This window comes from Equus asinus, chromosome 15 (assembly GCF_041296235.1).
Source record: "Equus asinus isolate D_3611 breed Donkey chromosome 15, EquAss-T2T_v2, whole genome shotgun sequence".
NCBI classification, from domain to species: domain Eukaryota; kingdom Metazoa; phylum Chordata; class Mammalia; order Perissodactyla; family Equidae; genus Equus; species Equus asinus.
Genome location: NC_091804.1, coordinates 36,963,403 through 36,987,530, shown reverse-complemented (window position 1 = coordinate 36,987,530; position 24,128 = coordinate 36,963,403). Strand labels below are relative to the sequence as shown.

The window sequence follows — 24,128 nt, the reverse complement described above, 5'->3', positions numbered from 1 at the left end:
ATAACTATACTGAAGTCTTCTGTGTTCTGTCCATATGTAGATTTTAAAAGTTGGTAACCAGTAAACAGCATTTCTATCTTGAGATTACCGTTCGCTGCAGAGCCAAGTAATGAGCTAGGATTTCACTTCCTTCTCTAGGTGTCCAATGTCTTAACCCCGGAGTCACTTTAAGGAGATTGTTCCTATCATCAAGGTCATGTGCATTCTCCTTTCTTGCACTCTATCCCGAATAAATCATGCCATATTTGTTACATAGGAATCATGCCTGTCTGGTATCACTTTTTTCTGTTTTCTGGAGTTTATGAATCACTTTAATTATTTTCTTGTTTGCAATAATGTGCCTTCATGATGATCTCAAATTCAGCCACATCCTCCATATTAAAGATGCTCATCCTCGGTGACAGCATGCTCCAGTGTGGACTGGATCATTTTTAGGCTTTCCTACATAGCTAATATGATGAGACTTCCCTTTACTGCATTTCTGGGTCAAATCCACTGTTTCCTGGATCCCGAGTCTCTCTCTTTCTTGGTTTTCTTCCTTGTTTTGCTTGAGTACATCCTTAAGTTGCTCCTTCTGAAAGGATGGATGGAAAGTAATCTTCCCGAATGCTTGAAAATCTGATGTTGTCTTTATTTTGCTTTATGGTTCCACTGGGTGCAGAATTCCAATTGGAAAATAATGTCCTCTAGATCTTGGAAAGAATTCCTCCACTATCTTATAGTGTCCAGCAGGATTGATGCAAAGTCTGATGTTTCACCGATCCTCACTCCTTCATAGCTCTTACTTTTTCCTCCCTTGGAGTTTTTAGGATCTTTTCTTCATACTTGGTATCCTCAAGTCCCATGAGGACACTTTTAGGGGTAGTCTTTTTTCATTCATCCTGTCAGCACTCAAGCATTTCCAATCCTATTCCTTTAAATAATCTATTCCCATCTTTTCCACTGTTCTCTCTTTCTCCAATTGCCTGTAGTCAAATTAGACTTTTCATATTGATATTGCTTATCCTTTAAAAAATATATTTTCTATAATTTTTGTCTTTTTGATCCACGTTCTGGAAGATTTCTTAAACTTTCTCTTTCAACCCTTCTATTAAACTTTTGATTCTTGCTATCATTTTAAAATTTCCAAAAGCTCTTACTTGGCATCTGAGTGTTCCCCTCCCAAGAGGATCCACTTCTTATTTTATGGATACAAATCTTCTTAAATCTTTGTAAGAAAACCAGTCAGAATTTTTCTAAGTTCGTTTCTGTTTCTTAAATTACCTCCCGTCATTTATTTAGTTAGCTTGGCCTTTATTTTTCATGCTGTTGGTTTTCCCCATTTTTCTGGAGATCATTATTTTTAAGAACAAAGGGACTGACTGATCATTTACGTAGCTGGGGTTGGCGGGGGCAGGTGTACCTACTCAGTCCGCCATCTTGAATGGGCCACATCTGACAACTCTCTGGAAGCCAGTGGCTCTATCTACACATTGGCATTTGCCATGCCTTTAAAAGGAGATAAAGGTGGGATCTAGAAGGAAAAAAGGTCAATCAGGGCAGAGATTTTCAAAGCAATTAGCAGACCTGAGTATTATTTTGTGATTTTTTTCGTCTAGTTATATTTACATGTATGCATGCGCTGGGTCACAATATTAAGTATCATTCTCATTATGGGTCATAGTAAAAAAATGTTTGAAAACCATTGCTTTTGGAGAAAGCTTCTGGGGTCTAAATAGACTAAATCCTAATTTATCTGAACTGAGCAGTTCAGTCAAACAGAAATTTTGGTAAGAGAATTTTTAAAAATCAGGGAATATTTTCAAATTTAATGCAGATCCCATTGATTTATCTATTACATCCTCTCTGAAGAAGGTCTGTCCCTCTCCCCGCTACCCCACCACTCTATCCCCCTGCCCTAGATGCCTCGTGGGTGAATTCCTGGTGGCCGTTCTGCAGGTGACCCCTGGCCTGCTGAGGTTTGGGCCAGGGTGAGGCCCTAACCCCAGCTGGGTCAGAGGCCTTTCCTTGGGAACTTAAAAAATTGGGGCCTAGAAAGAAATTCATTGTCTTTGGGTGGCTGTTGGCGGCCACATGATCTGAAGGACAGGGAAGGCCAGTCTGCAGAAAGAGAGGAACAGGGGTGAAAGATGCAAAGATAACCCAACACTTGCTGGACCTGGTTTCAGATGGAAGAAGAGTGAGGGGGCTGGAGGAGAGCCGTGCCCAGTAACCGGTGCAAGGGGGAACTGCAAAGACACTATTGTTTGGGCATTCTAGCACCTTCCCCGTGGCACGTGGGGAGAGCAGGCATAAACGCATTTCCTTGCCCCGTCTACCTTCTAATTCCAGTATCTTGCTGACACTCCACGGTCCCCCTGCCCTTGTATTCGCTGAGAATCCCTGTATCCTAAAAATAAACTCTGCTTTTTTGCTTAAGCCAGCTCGAGAGCATTTCTGGCACCTGCAGTCGAGGGATTTTAACTAATACACACTCAGAATTTTCCTCCTTTCCACTTCTCTACATAATTTCTCTCTTGTGGGCTCGGCCATTAGCAAAACTGCCAAGACTTAAGAGGTGCGACCCATGCACGCTGACGTTATGCACAGAAGTGACACGGCTCACACCTTTGCAACTGCGCTTGCCCAGTGGTCCTTACCCTGCAATCGAGAAGCAGATGTTTCCAGAATAATATCACCCCATAATCCCCGACGTCCATGCTACCTCCACCTTCTCAGTCTAATGGAAAAATGTCTCTCCACCCCCACCCCTACCAAGAGCAGAAGCCACATTAGGGGACCCAACAGTTTTTTCTTTCTTTTTTTGTAATATTAAAGTAGGGGTTGCTCTTTGTGATTTCCATCGCTCTGCAATGTCAAGCTGGTAGGAAATCCTCAGAATATGGGAGGGCAGAGAGCAAGGAAAACCTGAAGTCAATCAATTTTCTTCTGGCCTTTTGCAAAGGCCTAGTCCCGTGGAAGGGATTGGGCAAAATCCCCTTGGTTTTGGGAGGTGGGGAGCCGTGAGAATTAGAGGAAAAGCAAGAACAGAGTCCCCTGGACTGAGAATAGTCCCGTCCCCTCGCTTTGTGGCAGGTCCCCAGGATGGTCAAGCTCTCAGAAGAGGTGGCTGCTGTATCCTCAGGAGGCTGACCAAGGTAGGGGACAAGTGTGATGCTCAAAATATTTAACACCTTCTAGGACGACTGGAGCAGACGCCAGCCATAAACGTCTGCTACAGCCCTGCTAGTGAACACTGGCTAACTAGTACAGCCCTACTAGTGAACACTGGTGAAATATCAAATGCCCTGGTGGGAGGCATTTGTTGTGTGTGCCCCCAGCATCCACCGCCTTCTGAAAAGAGCACCCTCGTTTTCTTGCCCCTTGTATGCTGTTTTGGTGGGACTGTCCATCAGGAGCAAGCACATGACCCAAGCCCGGCCAACGGGCTGCTGTCTCCGTGGGATCCGACATCGAGTGCAGCGGCGCTAGAATCGCAAATGGTTCACTCTCCAGCATGTGCTGCTGCCCTGCAGGTGCCCGAGATTCCTCGGCAAGGCCTTGGTTACTGTTCTTTCTAACCCTGCTTGTCTCTCTTCCTCTCCACGTGGTTCCCTCCCAGTAAATTCCTTTTTGCTTAAGTCACCGGAACTGGTTTCTGTTGCCTGCAACCAAAGGACTGTAGCTAATACTCCAAAGCTCTTGTCCGCAATAAGGTTTTCTACGCCTGAGGTGTGGTATGGAGACCCCAGAGAACAGCTGGACTTGCACTGACCTCTGCAGGTACTGACCGAGAGGAAGGCAGCAGTGACCAAGCCACACTGGACATCGCAGCCTCTTATTCTGTTTTCTGAGACACTTATGCCCTGAGATTCTCATGCAATTCCGGGAGGGGGGAAAGGCCCCAAGAATGAGATGGAATTTCCTACCACCTTGGTGGGATGGGGCCTCAGAGTCAAATTACATTGATTTCAAGGAAATGATGAAAATGGTATTTCTTAGCATATCTGAGTTTGTGGGCTGAGCTTTGCAGCTAACCTGTCCAGGATTATGAACAGGGATGCGAGGATGAGGTATTTGAGTTTCTCGGCACTGGCACAGGCTTTGCCAACACTACCCAGGTACCCACTGCACACTCAAGCCAACGAGTCACTGACTGCCTTCCGCCAAGAAGTATGAGCTGCTGCACACGCCCGTTTTTCTCCCTTGATAGATGACAGTTGCTTACATCTGTCTTTTGGGCATCTATCTTGCCTCTGTCCCCACCAGTGCCCTCCCCGCTCTCTCATGCGTGCTGTTCTCTTCTGTTACTTTGTTTTGGGAGGACGTCAGTACCTGACCACTAATCCTACACTTGCTTTATTCTAATAAGGATTGGAGCATCCCTGAGACCAGCTGTTCTCAGCCTGGGCTGCACTCTGGAATCACCCCGGTGCTTAAAAATACCGATGCCTGGGTCCCCCCTCAGGGAATCCGATTTAACTGATCTGGGGTGCAGCTGAGAACGAAGGTTTCTGAAAGCTCCCCAGGAGATTCTGAGGCGCAGCCCAGAGTGAGAACCACCCAAGAAACTCAGACTCGCAGAAATGACGCAAACCCGTCTGAACCAGCCTCCCGTCTCCAGGTAGATAAGTATTGGCGCCGTCCTGGAACCACTGGGGGAGCGTTTAGAACTCCATCCCTCAATGTTTATTTCAATAGTCTGGTATGGGGCCTGGGCATCTGCATTTGAAAAAGCATCCCAGGTGATTCTATACCATGAAGCCAGGGTTAAGAACCACTCTAGCTCAGCTGGGAAGGTCCTGTGCCCACTCCTGTCTTTACGCAAATTCTCAGGTCCTGCCCCAAATCTACTAAACTGGAAATTCTGGGGGTGGGACCCAGCAGTCTGGGTTCTCACAGCCTCTGGGTGATTCTGCTGCTCCAGTCTGAGAACCACGGCTCTTTACTGTCTCTAGGTCCCTTTTCCCAGCCTGGTCAGTCAACGGTGCTTCCGTAGGGCCAATATAATTCTCCCCTCCTTTTCCATCATGTGCTCTTTTCTCTGTTACTTTGAACACAAAGGGCCATTCTCCCCCATGTACCTGGCCAGGACTGTGCCCCACCTTCCTGTTCTGGCTGCAGGTGGAGAGGACATTTACCAAGTCACACAGAGGCCGTGTGGAGTTACCTCGATCTCATTGTCCCCTGCTGGGGAGGGGTCGCTGCTCCGCTTAGACCGGCCTCGGAGCTTCCCATCGGAGGCCCGGAGCGGCCGGTCCGTGTCTCCCTCTTTCGCCGGCGTGGAAGGTCCGTTGTGTGTGCTATATTCACCTGGGGTGGGGAAGGGAAGGGTGGACGTGTGAGAAGCTTTGTTGAGTGTCTCGTCCCGGGAAATATCCCACCAGAGCCGTCTAACCCCAGAGTGGGAGGCCTCGAGGGCAGCAGCGAAGGCAAAGACCACAGGGAATCAAAATCACTCTGACAGGGCCTTAAATGGCCCACCCACAATCTTTCATTCACCCCACAAAGACTGACTGAGCAGGCACAGCTCCAGGCCCTGGTTCTCATGGCACCCAAATTCTAGAGAGAGGAGAGACATCACACAGGTAAAGAGATAACATGCCGGCTGGGGAGACACGTTAGAGACAATTAATAAACCGGATGGGGAATAAGGAGGGCTGGGGGGTTCCTCACGCATATGGGGCTGGTCAGGGAGGGGAGAAGGGGACACCTGAGCAGGGAGCTTAGAGCAGGGAGGGCGGGGCCCCTGGGGGAGCTATAATTACAGTGAACAGGGTTTTGTGTTACAACTGTCTATATAGCCGGAACCCTGAGAATCCCTAGACCAACGAGAGGAAGGAAATAACATTTGTACGGAGCTGGGCAGTGAACTCTTCAAGAGACCCCTCCCTTGGAGTAAACGGGGGAGTCGGAGGAGAATTCTCTAAGCTCCTGTCCCTCTGTGGCCTCCTCTACTCCCTATTAAGAGCACGTTCTTTAAGCTTTGTCAATCTGAGAATTAAATGAGATTACATATGCGAAAGCATCCAGCACAGGGCTGGCCATTAGGAGATGTCAATAAATGACTTGAATCGAGTTCTGGCGCGACTAGATCCATACACAGGATCAGTGAGAAGGTGCAGGCAGAGGGTGGGCACCTGCTGCTTCTCATCCAGGTGGTAGTTCTGGACTCGGGGCGCTGAGAGGCTGCCACATTCATGCCCTCGGGCAACTCTAATGACCTTGAACAAGTGAGCAGCACCCTCCCGGGATCTAGAGCCTCCAGCCAGCATCCAGGTCATGTTGTTTTTTAGGCACTGAAGCTTTAAATACACGGCTTTTTATTTGACTTTATTATCTTTATTTAACGAATGAGGGAAGTGAGGCTTAGCGGATGACCAAAGCCTGTGGTTACCCTGAAAATCAAAGCCAGAGCCAGAGCGAAAATTTGGGCCTGTCCTTGTCACCAGAGTGACAGAATTGTAAACCAGGGTGAAGCCTCAGAGGACATCCCGTCCCGCTTCTCATCTTACAGCTGCTTGTTTTCGCTTCCAAATGGACCCTGTGGACTCCATCTCTCCTTCCACCATCGCCAGTTCTTGGATCATCGAGGGGAAATGCTTTTGTCTAAAAATACTTGGCAATGGACTGACTTTTTTTCCTAACCTGGAAGGACTATTTCCCTCTAAAACCCAAGGGACTGAACTTTGTTTATTTAATATTTATAAAACTTCTCAGTAGACGAAGGACATAATCAGAGAAGACGTGACTCTGAGTTGTCAGGACCACTGGGCCGTCCGCAACTCCCCCGCCTTCTCAGGAAACAGCAGCAGAGACCCCAAACATCCATCCAGCAAAGACTTTGTTCTGGAGGATGAGGAACAGGCTGGAACTAAACTCACAGATGCTTAGGAGTCATAAATAAGGGTTATCCTGATTCAGCCGGCAATTCTAAGGCTACAGGAAGCTTAGAAAACATTTGTTGACCCCGTTAAAATCCAGACAAATATTATTAGAAAAGGGAGAAACACGAGCCACCTAAGAAACATCTAAATAAGGTGTATGGGAAGCCAATTTACTAGGGGTGCCAAAAAAAAATAAAAAACAGTCCTGTTCCCAACCTTACACGTTCTTGAGAACGAAGAGGCAAAGTTCAAGGTCACAGTCAGAGGTACACAGGCTAGAAAAATTTATGTAGACCTTTCTTGGAGTAATTTCACTCTTTTTCTTTCTCCCCTTTTATGTTTCTACTTACATATTTTAACAGCTTTATTGAGGTCTAATTTACACACAGTCAACTATTATGTATTTAGAGCACACAATTTGACAAGTTTTGACATGTGTCTACGTCTATGAAACCATCACTGAAACAATACGTCTTTGAAAACCATAGTGATGGCTTCATCACCATGAAACCATCATCAGATGATGAACAAATCCAGCGCCTCCAAGATTCCTTGTAATCCCTTGGGAGTCTCTTCCCCCTGCTCCCCTCCCCAGGCAACCACGGATCTCCTTTCTTTCACTACAGACTAGTTTGCATTTTATGGCATTTTGGAATCACTTGGTGTATGTATATTTCTGCCTGGCTTCTTTCAGCCAGCAGAAGTGTTTTGAGATTCGTTCAATGTTGTTATATATACCAACAGTTCATTCCTTTGTGTGGCTGAGTATATTCGATTGAATGGATATACCATGGTGCGTTCATCTGTTCACCTGTGGATGGACATTTGGGTTGATTCTAGTTTTTGGTTGGAATAAAGCTGCTATGAACATTCACACTTTGCATGGATGTAAGCTTTCTCTTTATGAGCGTGACCACTAGGTCATAGGGTTGGTCTATGTTTGACTTTTTAAGAAATTGCTAAATTGTTTTCCAAGGTGGTGGTACCATTTCACATGCCCAGCAGCAGGGTAAGAGAGTTCTAGCTGCTCCCCATCCTTGCCAACCTTTGGTATGGTCAGTCTCTGTGACTATAGCCATTCTACGGGTCAGGTGTAGCATCTCATTGTGGATTTAATTTGCATTTCCCTAATGACTATTGATCAGCATCTTAATCATGGGTTTTTTTGTCATGCGTCTATCTTTGGTAAAGTGTCTGTTAAAATATTTTGCCCATTTCTTTATTAGGCTATTTGTTTTCTTATTACTGGGTTTTGAGAGTTCCTTACATATTCTGGATGGTCACTTTTATGTGTCAACTTGACTGGGTTAAGAGATGCCCAGATAGTTGGTAAAACCTTATTTCTGGGTGTGTCTCTGAGGGCATCTCTGGAGGAGACTAGCATTTGAATCAGTAGACCGAGTAGAGAAGATCGTCCTCACCAATGTAGGTGGGCATTGTCCAATCCACTGAGGGCCCAAAGAGAACAAAAAGGCAGAGGAAGGGCGAATTCTGCCTCTTCTTGAGCTGGGACGTCCATCTTCTCCTGCCCTCAGACATCAGAGCTCCTGGTTCTCGGGCCTTCTGACTTGGACTGAATTATACCACCGGCCTTCCTAATTCTCCAGCTTGCAGAAGGCAGATCGTGGGACCTCTTGGCCTTCATGACCACACCAGCCAATTCTTATAATAAATCTCCTCTTATCTAAACGTATATGTATACTACTGGTTCTGTTTCTCTTGAGAACTCTGACTCACACAACTTACCTTAACAGATATCTGCTTTGTAGTTACTTTCTCCCAGGCTGTGGCTTGTGTTTTCACTCTCCTAACCGTGTCTTTTGAAGAACAAAAGTTTTAAGTATTAGGGGACAGCCCAGTGGCACAGTGGTTAAGTTTGCACGTTCTGCTTTGGTGGCCGGGGTTTTGCCGGTTCAGATCCCAGGTGCGGACATGGCACCGCCTGTCAAGCCATGCTGTGGCAGGGGTCCCACATATAAAGTAGAGGAAGATGGGCATGGATGTTAGCTCAGGGCCAGTCTTCCTCAGCAAAAAAAGGAGGATTGGCAGCAGAAGTTAGCTGAGGGCTAACCTTCCTCAAAAAAAAAAAAAAGTTAAATTTTCATAAAATCCAACTTATATCATTTTTTCCTTTTTGGATCATGTTTTTGGGGTTATATATGGGAATTCTTTGCCTAACTCAAAGTGACAAAGATTTCCTCCTGTTTTCTTATAGAAGTTTTATAGTTTTATATTTAGGTCTACGATCTATTTTGTCTTATTTTTTGTATATCAGGTGATATATGGATCAAAGTAGTCTTCTGAATCCAGTTGTTCCAGCATCTTTTGTTGAGAAGACTATCCTTTCTCTGTTAAATTGCCTTTGAACCTGTGTCAAAAGTCAATTGTTTGCTTACATGTGGGTTTATTTCTGAACTCTCTGTTCTGGTCCATTGATCCGCTATCTTTATGCCAATATCATCCTCTCTTGATTACTGTGGCTCTGTAATAAGTCTTCTAATCAGGTATTGTCAGCCTCCCACTTTGTTCTTCCGTATCAGAGACGTTGAGGTTATTCCAGGTCCTTTGTTCCACAGGAAGTTCAGAATCAGCTTGCCAATTTCTGCAAAAAGGCCTGGGATGTTGACACAGATTGTGTTCAGTCTGCAGATCAATTTGTGGAGAATTGACATCTTAATGATATTACATCTTCTGACCATGAACGAGGCATATTTCCCACGTATTAAAGTCTCTTCTTGAACTTCTCTCAGTAGCGTTCGATAGTTTTAAGTATACAAGTCTTACAGATCTTGTCAGATTTATCCCCAAGTATTTCATGTTTTTTGATGCTATTGTAAATGGCATTTAAAAATATTCTATTTCCTACTATTTGTTGTTAGCACATGGAAATATAATTGATTTTTATATAGTCACCTACTACCCTGCAACATTGCTAAACTTATTTTTTCCAGTAGCTTTTTTTGTAGATTCTATCTGATTTTCTACAGAGGTAGTCATGTCATTTCACTTCTTTTTACTTCGTGAGATTTTGCTTCTTCTTTTCCAATATGGATGACTTTAATTTGTTTTTCTTGCCTTATTGCACTGGCTAGGACCTCTAGTAAAATGTGGAACAGAACTGGTAAGAGTAGACATCCTTGTCATGTTTCTGATCTTGGGGTGTAGCTGTGGGTCTTTGGCAGCTGTCCTGTTCCAGTCAGTTTGGGCTGCTATAACAAAAATACCACAGACTGCATGGCTTAAACAACAGAGAGATATTTCTCACAGTCCTGGAGGCTGGGAAGTCCAAGATGAAGGAGCTGGCCAATGGGGTTCCTGGTTTGCAGATGGCCACCATCTTGCTGTATTCCCACGTGGTGGAGAGAGTGATGTATCTCTCTTGTGTCTCGTCTTATAAGCACACTAATCCCATTCATGAGGGCTCCACCCTCATGGGCTAGTTACCTCCCAAAGACTTCACCTCCAAATACCATCACATTGGAGATTAAGGCTTCCATACACCAATTTGGGGGAAATACGAACATTCGGTCTATGGCATGCCTTTCTCTGATAAAGGAAGTTCCCTTCTACTCCTAATTGCAATTTTTATTAGGAATAGATGATAGATTTTGTCAAATGCTTCTTCTGTGTCTATTGAGATGATCTCTATTTTTTTCTTTCCAGTTGGTTAATACGGCAATTTATATTGATTTTCAAACTTTAAACCAACTTTGCATCCTCGGGATAAATCACATTAAGTCATTTTCTTTCTTTAATATATTGTTGGACTTCATTTGCTAACATTTTGTTCAGAAATTTTGTATCTATGTTTACGAGGGATATTGGCCTGTAGTTTTCTTTTCTTATACTGTCTTTGTCTGGTTTGGCATCAGGGTGATGCTGGCCTCAGAATGAGTTGGGAAATATTCCTTCCTCTACAGTTTTCTTAAAGAATTCATGTAGAACTGAATTTCTTACTTACGTGTTTGGCAGAATTAATCAGTGAAGCCATGAGGGCCTGACAATTTCTTTGTGGGAAGATTTTTAACAAAAGAATCAATTTATTTATAAAATATAGGCCTGTTTAGGTTATCTATTTCTTCTTGAGTGAGCTTTGGAAGTTTTTGTCTTACAGAGAATTTGTCCATTCCATCTAAATTATCAAATTCATTGGCATGATGTTGTTCATAAAATTGCATTATTATCCTTTTAATATTCGTAGGATCTGTAGTGATGTCATCTCATTAAAAAAATTTTTTTTTACTTGATAAAACCTCTTTCATTTTATTGGTAATTTATGTCTTCTCTTTTGTTTCCATATCAGTCTGTATAGAGTTCTATTAATTTTACTGATCTTCTCAAAGAACCAGCTTTTGGTTTCATTGATTTTGTCTACTGTTTTTCTGTTTCAGATTTCATTGATTTCCATTCTGATATTTATTATTTCCCTTCTTCTGATTCTCTGGGTGTACTTTGCTCTTTTTTTTCCAGTTTCTTTTCTCATATAGACATTTAGTGCTATAAATTTCCCTTTAAGTTTTGCTTTAGTGACATTCCATAAATTTTGATATGCTGTGTTGTGTTTTTATTTTCACTAAGTTCAAAATAATTTTTATTTCCCTTTGATTTCTGCTTTGACCTTTGGTGTATTGGTCATGGTTCTCCAGAGAAACAGAACTAATAGGATCTACACAAATATATATAAAAGGATTTATTATAGGAATTGGCTCACACAGTTATAGAGGCCAAGAAGTCCCATAATCTGCCATTTGCAAGTTGGAGAACCAGGAAAACTGGTGGTATAATTCAGTCCGAGTCTGAAAGCCTGAGAACCAGGAGGGTGGAGGGGATGAGGTTCAGGCCCTGCTGGTGTAGGTCCTGCAGACTGAAGGCCCGAGAGCCAGGAGCTCCAGTGTCTGAAGTCAGGAAAAGACGGATGTCCCAGTTCAAGAAGAGAGAGGGTTCACTCTTCCTCTGCCCTTCTGTTTGATATGAGCCCTCGATGGACTGGATGATGCTGCCCACATGGGTGAGCACAGACCTTCTTTACTCAGTCTGCTGATTCAAATGCTAGTCTCTTATGGAGACACCCTCACAGACACATCCAGAAATAACATTTTACCAGCTATCTGGGCATCCTTTAGCCTGGTCAAGCTGACACGTAAAAATAACCATTACACATGGGTCAATTAGAAGTGTGTTATTTAGCTTCTGAATATTTGGGAATTTTCCAGAAATATTTCTGTTATTTATTTCTAATTTAATTCCATTGTTTTTGGAGAACATACTTTGCATGCCTTGAATCCTTTTAAATGTAATGAGACTTGATTTATGAACCAGAATATGTCTATTTTGGTAAACATCTCATGTGCACTTGAAAAAAATGTGCATTTTGCTGTGTTGCGTGGAGTGGCCTATGGATAGTTGGTTACATCTAGTCTTTTCTTTTCACTCTAGTTCCCTTGCCAGAGAAAATGACTGTTAACAGTTGCTTTTGCATCCTTCCAGAAATTTCCTATGCAAATATGAGTATTAAACTAGTATTTTTAAAAAACCCAGGATCTTATTATAGCCGTAGTTTTGCACCTTGCTTTTTTTCACCTAACATAATAGTTCCAAGAGAGATCAGTATTAATGTAAATATATCTACTTTTTTTAACAGACGTATAGTGTGTCACTGATGGATGCACCATAATTTATTTAACCTGACTCCCGTTAATAGCTATTCAGGTTGTTTCCAGTCTTTTGCTATGACGATACTACCACAAATATTCTTTTTACTTACATCTTTGTACCTATGTGGGAGTTTCTCTTTACGATAAATTCCTAGAAGTGCAATAATTGGGTTAAAGAGGACATGCGTTTTTAATTGTGCTAGATGTCGCCAAATTGCAGAAAAGAGCCTGCCAAGCTTCTTCTGGAGAGATTCAAAACAATTTCTCCTTCTATTGACTGAAGCAGACGATCTAAGAAGTTAAAAAATTCCTACAACTTCTTTTTAGATAATTTGTATCATACTCAAAAATTTAAAAAGAAAAAAGTCCTGAAACAAGCACTACTGATTTGTCTTTTTCTTGAGTAACGTCAGATGTTCAGCTTTTGCTCTCTTCATCAGCAAATTGCCCTGCAATCATCTGCAAATTGTTGGGGCTTCAGATAACTGAATGCATGTCGCCGCGGACGGTCCTGCGGCTGGGCTGGGGGCTGGGCCTGGAGAGGAGCATCAGGACACCGTATCCGGGCAACACAAAGAGTCAACATGATCTGTCAGTAACACGGAAACCTCTTGAGCCTCTGGAGTTTGGAACCAACCACTCAAGGAGATCCTGGCTAATTTCAAAAGTGGTTTTTATGGGAAATTTTAAGACAGTGCATGAGTGTGTGTGTGTGTGCATGTGTGTGTGCACACATATTCTTACATGCTCTTCCTTTGTAATGGACACTGGGGAAAAGAGGCAAGAGACCTTGGTTATAGCTGACAATTATTTATGTCATTAGATTTTATGTGAGCTTGTTAGACACACAGTAAAACCCATCTCAACCACTTATTGCTGAACCCTAGACCAAGGGATAAAAGAAGAACAGGAGGAAACAATAAAGAAAAATTTCAAAGAGGCACAATGAACCTTTATATTCTCTCCTGATGGGGAACAAAGATGACTTGCGCGCATAACCCAAATTCTTGGGAAGTAAGTCTCTGGAATCTGGTTCACCATTGAATTATAGATAGTGGCATCTACTTGAAGATTTCCTGCTTGTATTTCCTCTCTGCCCTAATTTCTCATTAGTTTTTTGTTTCTCTTTTGCAAAGCATTCTGAGAGGCCACTTTCTGAAAAGAGGGACGGTCGAAGACAATTCAGGATTATGACAAAGGAAAGTTTGTTAAATTTCACACCCTTCAAAGAAAGCGCTTTGGAAGCTGTTAGATAGATACTATGCACTCATTAAATACTCTGTGATGAGATCACAGTGACCAGAATCAATGCTCAAGCCCTAAATTTCCCCAAAAGTTGACTTAAAAATGCTTGGTCACATTGTCTCAATCGATCACCAAACCAAGGATAACCAGCCCACCCCCAGTGGTGGAAAACATAAGGGCTGAAAGCAACAGCTGCATAGAGAACCCCAGGAACGAATGAGGTGGGTCTTCACTATTGCTCTTTTTCTAACCATCAATCAAGTAATATTTATTGAATGAATGTCCACATACCATCACGCTAGCTTAGTTTCTACAAAGCTCCAGAACATCAGTAGGTTTCAGAAAAGAAGAAAAAAAGAACAAAACACAAGGATATCTATTTTTCTTTTGGACGGCCTAATTTACTGCTGTCATGTCATTTAATGTTGATAAACCCAAAGCATCTCATAAAAGACAGACATGTGCATAGCAGATCTGCGCAATGAATGAATGAATCCATAGGCTGGTGAGTTGCACAGGGATGTACATCACCAAAGGGCCAGGCTGTGGACTCTGCCACATGCTGCTCGTAATCTAGGCGGGATCCATAGCAAAGTTGTGGACATTTGTGAGTTTTGCCCACTCAGTGCCTCTTCTGTCTTCTTCTGGGTATAGTGCTGTGGGTTTCTTTGGGAAATCACCTCCCGCTCACTCTCAGTCCATGTGATCTGGGTGGGGCTGACCCCAACTCCAGCTCTAGGTGTGGGCATGAGAACAAGGTCTGCTGTCCTGTCCCGGCAGTCCATCCCACCGGCCACAGAGACTGGTTTGAGAACGGGCATCTGACCTAAGCTGGGCCAATGGGAGCATGAGCTAGTACTTCTGCAGGAACCATTAGGAATGAGGAACTATCTCTCTGCCAGGGTGGATAGCAGGCAGGACTGGATCCTGGAGCAGCCGGCAGCCATCTTTGCCACCAGAGAGCCAGAGCCTGCTTGAGGGTGAAACGAACCCAGGAAAACGCAGAGCCAGAAGGAAGAGAGAGATGGAGTCCCAACAATGTCATCTGAGCCCCTGGACGCAGCCCTGAATCCCTGTGCATCTTGGTTACATATATCTAAAAACTCCTTTTTTTTTTGCTTACACTAGTTTGAATTGAATTTTCTATCTTTGAAGCCAAAAAGTCCTGACTAACAAAAGGGTTTCCTAAAACTGTTGAGCCATTGGAAAGGCAAGTGCTTAAGGGTGTTGTGAAAGATTCTAGAATTCTCGAGGACCTGGATTAGAGAGAGAACCAAGGTTTGAAGGGCTCTGCCCTTGTGTTCTCAAATGGGTTTTAGAGAACACAGTCTCAGCTGTGTGTGGCTATGAGGGGCGGGAGCACTGGTTATGGAGTCCAGCGGGCCTGGGTTCAAATCCCAGCCCCACCAATTACCAGTAAGTCACCCATCTCTCTGATCTTCATGGTTCTTATCTGGAAAAGACGGGCAATTGAGCGCCTACTTTGTGAGGGTTATGACTTTCTTTGTCACAGCTTGTAATGAGGCATTTGTGTGGCCGTCTGATTACCGTCTGCAAAGATCAAGTCCACACCTCACTTTATTTCTCAAATTAAGGGTTACCTGGAAAACAGCGCATAGTTAATAAACATTTGTTGAATCAGTATGTAAATAAGAGATTAGAGAAGACCACATGGGTATGTGCTTGGCTCATTGTGGATGAGCAATAAATCCCAGTTCCCTTTCCTTGAGGACCGGGACTCAGAAAATGCAGCACCGACACGGGCCGGGCAGGTAATGAACGTGAGGGGAGCTGGCGGGACGTGGAATCGTGAGTGCCTGTCTAAAGGAGGCAGATATGACTCGGCTCCAGCCAAGCTTATCACTTGGAATGTGGACCTAGAGTGACCAGATCTTCTTTCAGGAGAAAGCAGAAATGATAATTTTTAGGTAAAAATTTCTGACTTTTAAACATGAGTGCAATTAAACACACACACACACACAGAAAGGCCATGAAAACCTGTCTGAGGGCTGGATTTAGCCCTTGGGCGACCATTTCATCACAATAGGGACCCATGTCCCAACCATCCTTCGTATAAGAGCTCAGACCACAGGGACGAATGACCAAATGACAGTGAGTGTACGTACCGGCAAGTGGCTCAGAACTCTGGCTGGGGACGTTGTGAGATGCCTCCTGGAGAACATAGGTGGACGTGGAGAGGGGGGACGGGCAGATGCTGCTGGCTGGGACGTACGGAGGGCTGTAGGATGAGCTGTAATACTGGGAGTACTGGCTCTGGGGGAAGCCGGGGTAGGAAGGATAGTCCTGGAAAGGGACAGACACACGGTGGTGAGTGAGGCAGGCTGTCTGGACCTGGGCCTTCAGTGGGCCCAGCCACAGGCAGATGAGGGCAAGGGGCCTCGTGGGGTGGGTCTCTGAGTCTCTCTCGCATTAGAATAAAAGCTGTATGAGGGCAGGGACTTCCCCCAGACCTGAGGCAAGGATTCAAGCACAAGTAGCACATTTGCGAGGAAAGGGGGCACCCGCTGGGGCTTGGGGAAGGGAGACAGTGAAGGGAAGAAGGGAGGGCAGCCGGTACGGGGGCCTCTGAGTGGGGACTGGGGCTGACTTCTACTGGGCAAATGCTGGGATCGGATAAAACACACATCTCAGAACGATCCGTCCAGCGGCAAGCGAGCCGGGGTGTTTACACACCAGCCAGTCTTTGTTTAGAGCTGCCCACCTCCCCTCAGGGTTTTAATCCCCCAGCAGATCCTGCCTGTGCCATCATTGGTTCTGGAAAACACCCTTGGGCCCAGGGACGCAGAGACTGGCAACTGGAGGTCAGCAGGGGCACCCTGAGGGACGTGGGGGTGGACCCAATGGGAGCCATCTTGATCACGGTTGTATCCCCAGTGCCTGGAAAAGTGTGGGGCACCTACAGGAGCTCAATAAATACTGGATAAATTAATGAACAAATGGATGAGTGATACAGACCACACGCATGTACCCAGGAGACTAGATGATGCTTTAGGTTCGTGACGGGAGCAAGTACGCAGCACCCACACAGCACTAGGGACCCAGAGTCTTGTATGAGGAATCTTGGAGAATAAACCGAAGAACGCCCATCCTCTTTGATCAAGCTGTGCTTAAACCAATGAGAGGTTCCCACTCTCCCACACAGTCATTGTTCCAAGTATTCTGCTCCACCGGCACCAGAAACCAGCGCTTCTCAGCTTGCAAGAGACTCAGGGAAAGTCCAGCTTCCTGTTCACCCTGTTCACCCAGGAAAGTTCATCCCAGGCCTACAGAATTGGAATTCCCAGGGGGGGCATTTAGGGAGGCTGTGTTTTTGACAAGCTCTTACGGTGAAAAGGACAGACACCCAGGGTGAAGAACACACAGTAAAAAGTACTGTCTCATTTACAAGTATTTTATCTATGTATATAAGACACTGGAATAATATCAACTTATAGGAAACAATTTTCTTACGTTCCAAGGTTTCACTCATTTAGATTCTTCAGCTCACTGAGGAAGAAACAGTGCATTCCTCATATTTCAAGATTTTAAATATCCCTAAAGCCCCCTCCTCAGGGCAGTTTTGTTGAAACGCTAGCCTGAACGCAGGTTAACCTTTGGCTGTGAAATAACTGGAGAATGAGAGGAAAGGTACACAAACAGTACAGGCTCCCCACACGCCCTTAGCAGGTTAATTCTTAACTCACTCTCGAAGTGAAACCAAGAGAATCACACTACTCATCTTTCCAGGTGACTGAGTTCTATAGAAAAAACACTTGTAAAGCCCCCACTGTGCGCCGGGCACTCGACTCTGGGATGCAGAGGCCAGAAGATGCATCTGCACCCTTGAGCAGCTCAGGGCCTGGCGAAAAGCACACGGCCTTTGCATTCGCATATTCTAGAGTCAACAATTAATGGGGGTCTTGGGCTCAGGTCAAGATGGAGCATGTGATACCGTCTGTGTCTTTCTGGAAATCTTCTAGGAATTCTCATTTCTCTGCCTGTACACTCTGTCTTTCCAATGACCTTTGGCACAATCTGGCTCCTGTAGTCTCCAAACGCAGGGAATAAGAGGCTGGGTTTCTGGCGGGGATCGTGGGCACGAGTGGGCTCTCTGGGCGCCCTGATTTAAGGAAAGAATGGAGGGAACAACCAGCGGGGAGCTACGCCTACCTGGTGCACACTCCCGAACCCGGCCGCGTTGCTCAGTCCGTTGGCTCCCTGGTAGATGCCCGCCGTGCCTGCGGAAGGAGGAACAGGGTACAGGTGAGCTGTGTCAGAGTCCGAGGGGGCATGGAGGACAGGCATGCAGTGGAGAGCTGGGGTCGTGAGGACTGACTGGCTGTCTCTGAACCTCAGTGCTCTCCATAATGAACAAAATGACACCTTCATCAAAGGACTGTGGTGAGAAATAAACAAGATAGCACACAACACTTTCTGGTACTCGATAATCATGTTTTAAAAAAATTATTTATTTAAAGAAATTGTAGTAAATGTACATAACATAAAATTTACCATTTTAACCTTTTTTTTGGTGAGGAAGATTAGCCCTGAGCTAACATCTGCTGCCAATCCTCCTCTTTTTGCTGAGGAAGACTGGCCCTGAGCTAACATCCGTGCCCATCCTCCTCTACTTTATATACGGGACGCCTGCCACAGCACGGCATGCCAAGCGGTGCCATGTCCACACCCAGGATCCGAACCGGCAAACCCCAGGCCCCAAAGTGGAGCACACAAACTTAACCGCTACACTACTGGGCCAGCCCCATTTTAATCATTTTTAAGTGTGCAGTTCAGGGCATTAAGTACATTCACATGGCTGTGCATCATCCCCACCATCCATCTCTAGAACTTTTTTCACCTCACAAAACCGGAACTGTGCACCCATTAAACACTGACTCCTATCCCCCTCCCCCGGCCCCTGGCAGCCACCATTCTTCTTTCCGTCTCTATGAATTTCGCTGCTCTAGGGGCCTTGTATGAGTGGAATCATACAGTAGTTGTCCTTTGAGATGGGCTTATTTCATTCAGCACAATGTCCTCAAGGTTCATCCACGCTGTAGCCTGTGTCAGAATTCCTTTCCTTTTAAGGCTGAATAGTGATCCATTCTAAGTGTAGACCACATCCCGTTCATTTACTCCTCTGCTGATGGACACGTGAGTTGCTCCCACCTTCTGGCTATTGCAAATAACACTGCCGTGGACACACGGGTGTATAAATGTTTCTTCGCGACCCTGCTTTCAGTTCTTTTGGGTATCCACCCAGAAGTAGAATTGCTGGGTCACATGGTAATTCTGTCTTTAATTTTTTGAGGAACAATCATACTGTTTTCCACAGCAACTGCACCATTTGACACTCCCACCAAGAGTGCAGCAGAGTTCCAATTTCTTCACGTCTTGTCAACACGTATTTTCTGCTTTTTTTGGACAGTAGCCGTCCTAAGGGGTGTGAGGTGGTAATAATTATGTTTTGAATAAATGAATAACATGACTTTACCCTCTGAGCTTCAGTTGCCCCATCTATGGGATGGGAATAGAAACACTACCATTACTAGAAAACGCTATTTAGTGAGTATTCGAATGAGGACACGAATGAGTGGGTGGGTGTCGTTGAAGATAGGCTGGTCTGGGAAGGCCTCTGAGGTGACCGGTGGGCTGAGACATGAAAGCTAAGAAGCAGCCAGTGATGGAAACATCCAGGGGAGGGGTATTCACAGTCACTGGTGCAAAGACCCTGAGGCAGGAACTAGCGCGGCAGGTAGAGAAACAGGAGGATGGCCCACGGGAAAGGAACCCAGAGAGAAGCGGGAGCCACAGCAACGACAGCCGCGAGCTCGAGTGTGTCAGGTTCCATTCTGAGCTCTTCGTGGGGAAAGCGAGACACGGAAAAGTTAAGTAATGCACCCAAGGCGACACAGAGAGCGAGTGACAACGCTGGGGCTGGAACCCAGGCAGTCTGGCTCCCGTCTGGGTTTTCAACACAACTCTATGCTGCTGTTGCTGCTTCTCTTTAAAACTGTTTTTCGGGGTATAATTTATATACTATAAAATTCCTCCAGTGTAAGTGTCAGTTGGATGATTTTTTAAGTAAATTGATATAACTGTGCAACCGTCACCACAATGGAGTTTTAGAACATTTTTGTCATCCCCAAAGTTCCTTCCTGGCCATTTGCAGTCAACTCCCACTGCCCCATAGCGTCAGGCAGCCACTGACCTGTTGCTGATTCTAGAGTTTTGCCTTTTCTAGAAATTTCCTAGAAATGGGATCATACAAAATGTACTCATATGATCTGGCCTCCTTCCTTCAGCATAACGCTTAAAAAGCCCATGCCTGTTGTAATGTGTATCCATAGTTCATTTCTTTTTACTGCTGAATAGTATTCCATGGTACAGATGCACTACATCCAATTTTTGGCTACTATGGATAATGCTGCTGTAAACACTTGTGTCCAGGTCCTTGCGCGGCTATATGCTTTTCTTTCTCTTGGGCTGATCCCTGGAAGTAAGATTGTGGAAACACATGGTAAGAGCATGTCTTGCTTTTTAAGAAACGGCCAAACTCTTTCCCAGAGCGGCTGTGTCATTTTACACCCCCACTAGCGATGCGCGAGGGTTCCAGTTTCTCCAGCACGTGGTATTTCCAGTCTTTCTGATTACAGCCAGACTAGCAGGTATGTAGTGGCATCTCATGGTGACTCGAAGTAGCATTTCCCTAATGACTATGGTGAGCATCTTTTCATGGGCATATCAGCCATTTATCTTCTTTGATGAAGATCTAGTCAAATCTTTTGCCCATTTTTAAGACAAGTTAGGTTTGTCCTCTTACTAGTGAGTTGTAAGCGTTCCTTTGTTATTCTGGACACAAGTTCTTTATCAGATTATGATATGCAAATATGACCTCCCAGTCTGTAGCTTGCCTTTTCACTTTCTTAACGGCATCTTTTGAAGCAGAAAAGCTTTTAAGTTATCAATTTTTTCTTTCAGGGGTCTCACTTTCGCTGCCTAACCCAGGTCATAGAGATTCTTTCCTATGTTTTTTTCTAAAGATTTCATAGTTTTACTGCTACATTTAGGTCTATGACCTACTGTAAGTTAATTTTTGGGTACAGGGTGAGGTAAAGGTCCAAATTAATCTTTTCGTATCCAGTACTGCGAGCACCCCTGTAAAAAGTTTATCCTCTCTCCACTGGATTACTTGGCATCTCTGCCAAAAATTAACTGACAATAAATGTGAGAGTTTATTTCTGGACTCTCTAGTCTGTTCCACTGATGTATGGACCCTAAACCGATTCCATCCTGTCTTGATTACTGGAGCTTCGCAGTGAGTTTTGACATGACGTAGTGTAACTTCTCCAAAAAATTCTCTTTTTCAAGACTGTTTTGGCTTCTATGGGTAAATTTGGCATTGACCTATCAATCTGAGAACAAGTCTGTCAATTTTTAGTGGCCAGAAGGATGTGGCATAACATTTTTCAAGTGTGTCAACCGAGAATTCCACATCCAGAGCAAACATCCTTGAGGAATGAAGGGAAAATCAAGACAGTCTCAAATGAAGGAAAAGGAAGAGAACCTGTCACCACAGATCCACCTCGAAAGAAAGGGTCCAGGAAGTTCTTGGACAGAGAGAGAGAGAGAAAAAAGAAATCCTGAAATAGCAGGAAGGAAGAGAAAAAAAGAGTGAAAATATGGGTAAATAAATTCTTCTCTCTGCCTGGTTATGCCGCCAGCTCAACATAGAGTTATGTTCATAACAGTTTGCTATCAAACTTTAGGAATTACTTTTTCAAATGTGTTTTATAATTATAGAAAATAGTGAAATGGTTCCAAAGTGAGTCTACAAAATAAACGATCTCTCTATCCAGGTGCGGGGTGTGGGCTGGGCACTGGGAAGGTGGTGGAGAAGGAAGCTGCCAGGATGTGCTTTCCCCAGGAGCTCGAGGGGCACAGCGAGGGGTTCTATAACAATAGCTGGGAGGGGTTGGGGCCAGGGAAGGCTTCCTGGAGGAAGTGACATCTACACTAATCTCTGAAGGATGAGTAGGAGCTAGCCAGGTGAAGAAAGCAAGAACCGGGAACATGGCCACCTCTGAGCATTCTCTCCCGATCTCCATTCCCTCGGGGCCTGTCTAAGGGCCAGAAACCACCGAATTTGTCCACACTGCTGTGGCATGCCGGGATCCCATTCTGTCCTCAAGAGCCTGTGCAGACACATCTAGCAGAAGATCCAGGCCAGCCTATTCCATTCCAGGCCATTTTCTGGGTCCTGGTTGCCATGGCAACCCTACCTGTGAAGCTTAGGATCAGGCCTGCCTTAGGAAGACTCCCGGATGCAGTGTTTCTCTCCTGATTTCTCTTGTCTTTTGTGTCAACCTTCTCAGTGACGACTTAGGGCAGGTTTGGAAACAAACAGGCCACAGACTCATCCCTTGGTATCCTTTCTCCAAAACAGCCTCCAGTGTGTTTTTATTTTGTGACCCAGGGTCATCTGAAGAATGGACAGCTGAACACATTGCAGTGTGCCGAGGGCAGTCATGGGCCCCTGCAGGGAGACCCGTCCCATGCCAGAGAGGACCCGGCCAAAAGGGGGCACGTGGCCCTGGAAATCTTGTACCGCAGTAGGTGGTCTCTGGCGGGTTTTGCAAATGGACCTGCCTCGAGCTGGAATGTTAAACACTGACTTCTTGCCCTTGTCTGGCTGGTGGAACGTCCACTGAAGGTTGGGGAAGACAAGCACAAGAGGAGGAAGGCATTCTCTCGTAAGGTGATGGAGGCAGGTCCTGCTGGAGGCCCCCAACATCCATCCACCTCTTCCCTCTCATATGAACAGAATCTCTGCTTTCAAGCCGGGCCCATGGCTGACTAGAATAAGCACTATATTACCCAGCTTCCCCTGTGGGTGGTGTGGCGGTGTGAAGAGTTCTAGACAAGGGACGTGGGGTAAATTAAAGTGTGCAACTTCCTGGTTGTGCCCTGAAGGGCAGGGCTGGGTCCCCTTTCCCTGAGGCATGGGGCCGTCTTGGATCCCCTGGCTGAGCAACAAGACAGAAGGAGCCTGGGCCCCTGTCATGTCTGTAGACCAGAACCGCCACATCAGTTTGGACTTCCAGGTGAGAACAAAATATGCTTCTTTCTCATTGAAGATACCACTATTCTGCAGGTCACCTGACTCACGAAGCACTGCCATCTTTTTTTTGGTTGCTTGGTTTTCTTGGGTTTTAAGTAAAAGTAGCCTTTTAACACCTGGCTCAATAAAACAATTTTTAAGTGGATATTCATTTACTCATCAACAATTCATTTCCTAGTGATGTACCAAATATTACTGCGCCAGGCACTGTTGTAGATATTACCATAAGCAAGGAGCTGACACCTACGTTCAGAGAGGAGAGATAGAACACAATCAAGTGAATACACAGGAAGGAAGATACTTCCCAATGGATCAAAAGGTGGCGGTGCATTCGTGTGGCACTACCAAAGAGTGGGTGGCAGACTGCAGCCTGCCTGCAAACTGTTTATTACCAATCCACGACGAGAGAAACACAGAAATCCAGAGCCAGGGGGTAGGACATCCATCGTCCACTGAATCTGATAGCAAAAAATCAAGCTTGTCATTTGTACGCCTTTCAAAAATTTTCCTTTTTTCTCAAATTTTTTAATTATTTCCATTCTTCTCCCCCCTCCCATCCTTTTGAACACTTTCCCCCTAATTGCCACTCCCCTAGGAAATGTTAATATTTCAGACATACTGTATATCTTCTAGGTACTTATATATATTTGTGCTTAAAAGCGAAAGAGTAAGATGTTTTTGCCCCCGCCACTCCTGGAAACCAGTTTTTGCTCCCTTGGGTGATATTGTCCCCACTGAGAAAGGACGTTCTAGTGATTCATTTTTGTTGTATTTTACACTAAATTAAGGAAAACTCCTGGTCCTTCACCACAGTGAGCATGTGAAGTGGGTGATACCGCACCGGGAGATGGACATTGGTACCAAGAAAGACGTTCCCAGCATTGGATGCTGTTGTGTGTAGTGACTTGTTCGATGCTGCTGGTCCATGCTCCAAGGGGGACAGCGTCATCCAGCTACAGAAACTCCGAGTCGGGACAGCCCCGTGACTCGCCAACAACATCTGAGCTGAAATCTGCGGCTCCTTCGTATCTCCTAGGTTGGCCATAAAAACCCCCAAAGAACACAAAACGGGAAATAATAAGTGTTGGCAAGGATGTGGAGAAACTGGAACCCTTGTGCGTTGCTGCTGGAAATACAAAATGGTGCAACCACCATGGAAAACAGTTTGATGATGTCTCAAAAAGTTAAGGAGAACTACCATAGGGCCCAGCAATTCCACTCCTGGGAGGATACCCAAAGGAA

At 45.0% G+C, this 24,128-nt stretch overlaps 1 protein-coding gene across 4 annotated transcripts in view; it reads right to left on the bottom strand.

Annotated features, from left to right (window-relative positions):
* The window catches only part of EYA2 (EYA transcriptional coactivator and phosphatase 2), a 251,292-nt gene that overhangs the window by 82,699 nt on the left and 144,465 nt on the right, over positions 1-24,128 (bottom strand). For all 4 annotated transcript variants that reach the window (XM_070486023.1, XM_070486022.1, XM_070486026.1 and 1 more), the window contains exons 6-8: positions 17,936-18,003; positions 15,892-16,069; positions 5,150-5,292 (exon numbers count right to left, since the gene is read on the bottom strand). In XM_070486023.1, coding sequence (XP_070342124.1) covers positions 5,150-5,292; positions 15,892-16,069; positions 17,936-18,003 — 389 coding nt within the window. The remainder of the gene's footprint in view (positions 1-5,149; positions 5,293-15,891; positions 16,070-17,935; positions 18,004-24,128) is intronic.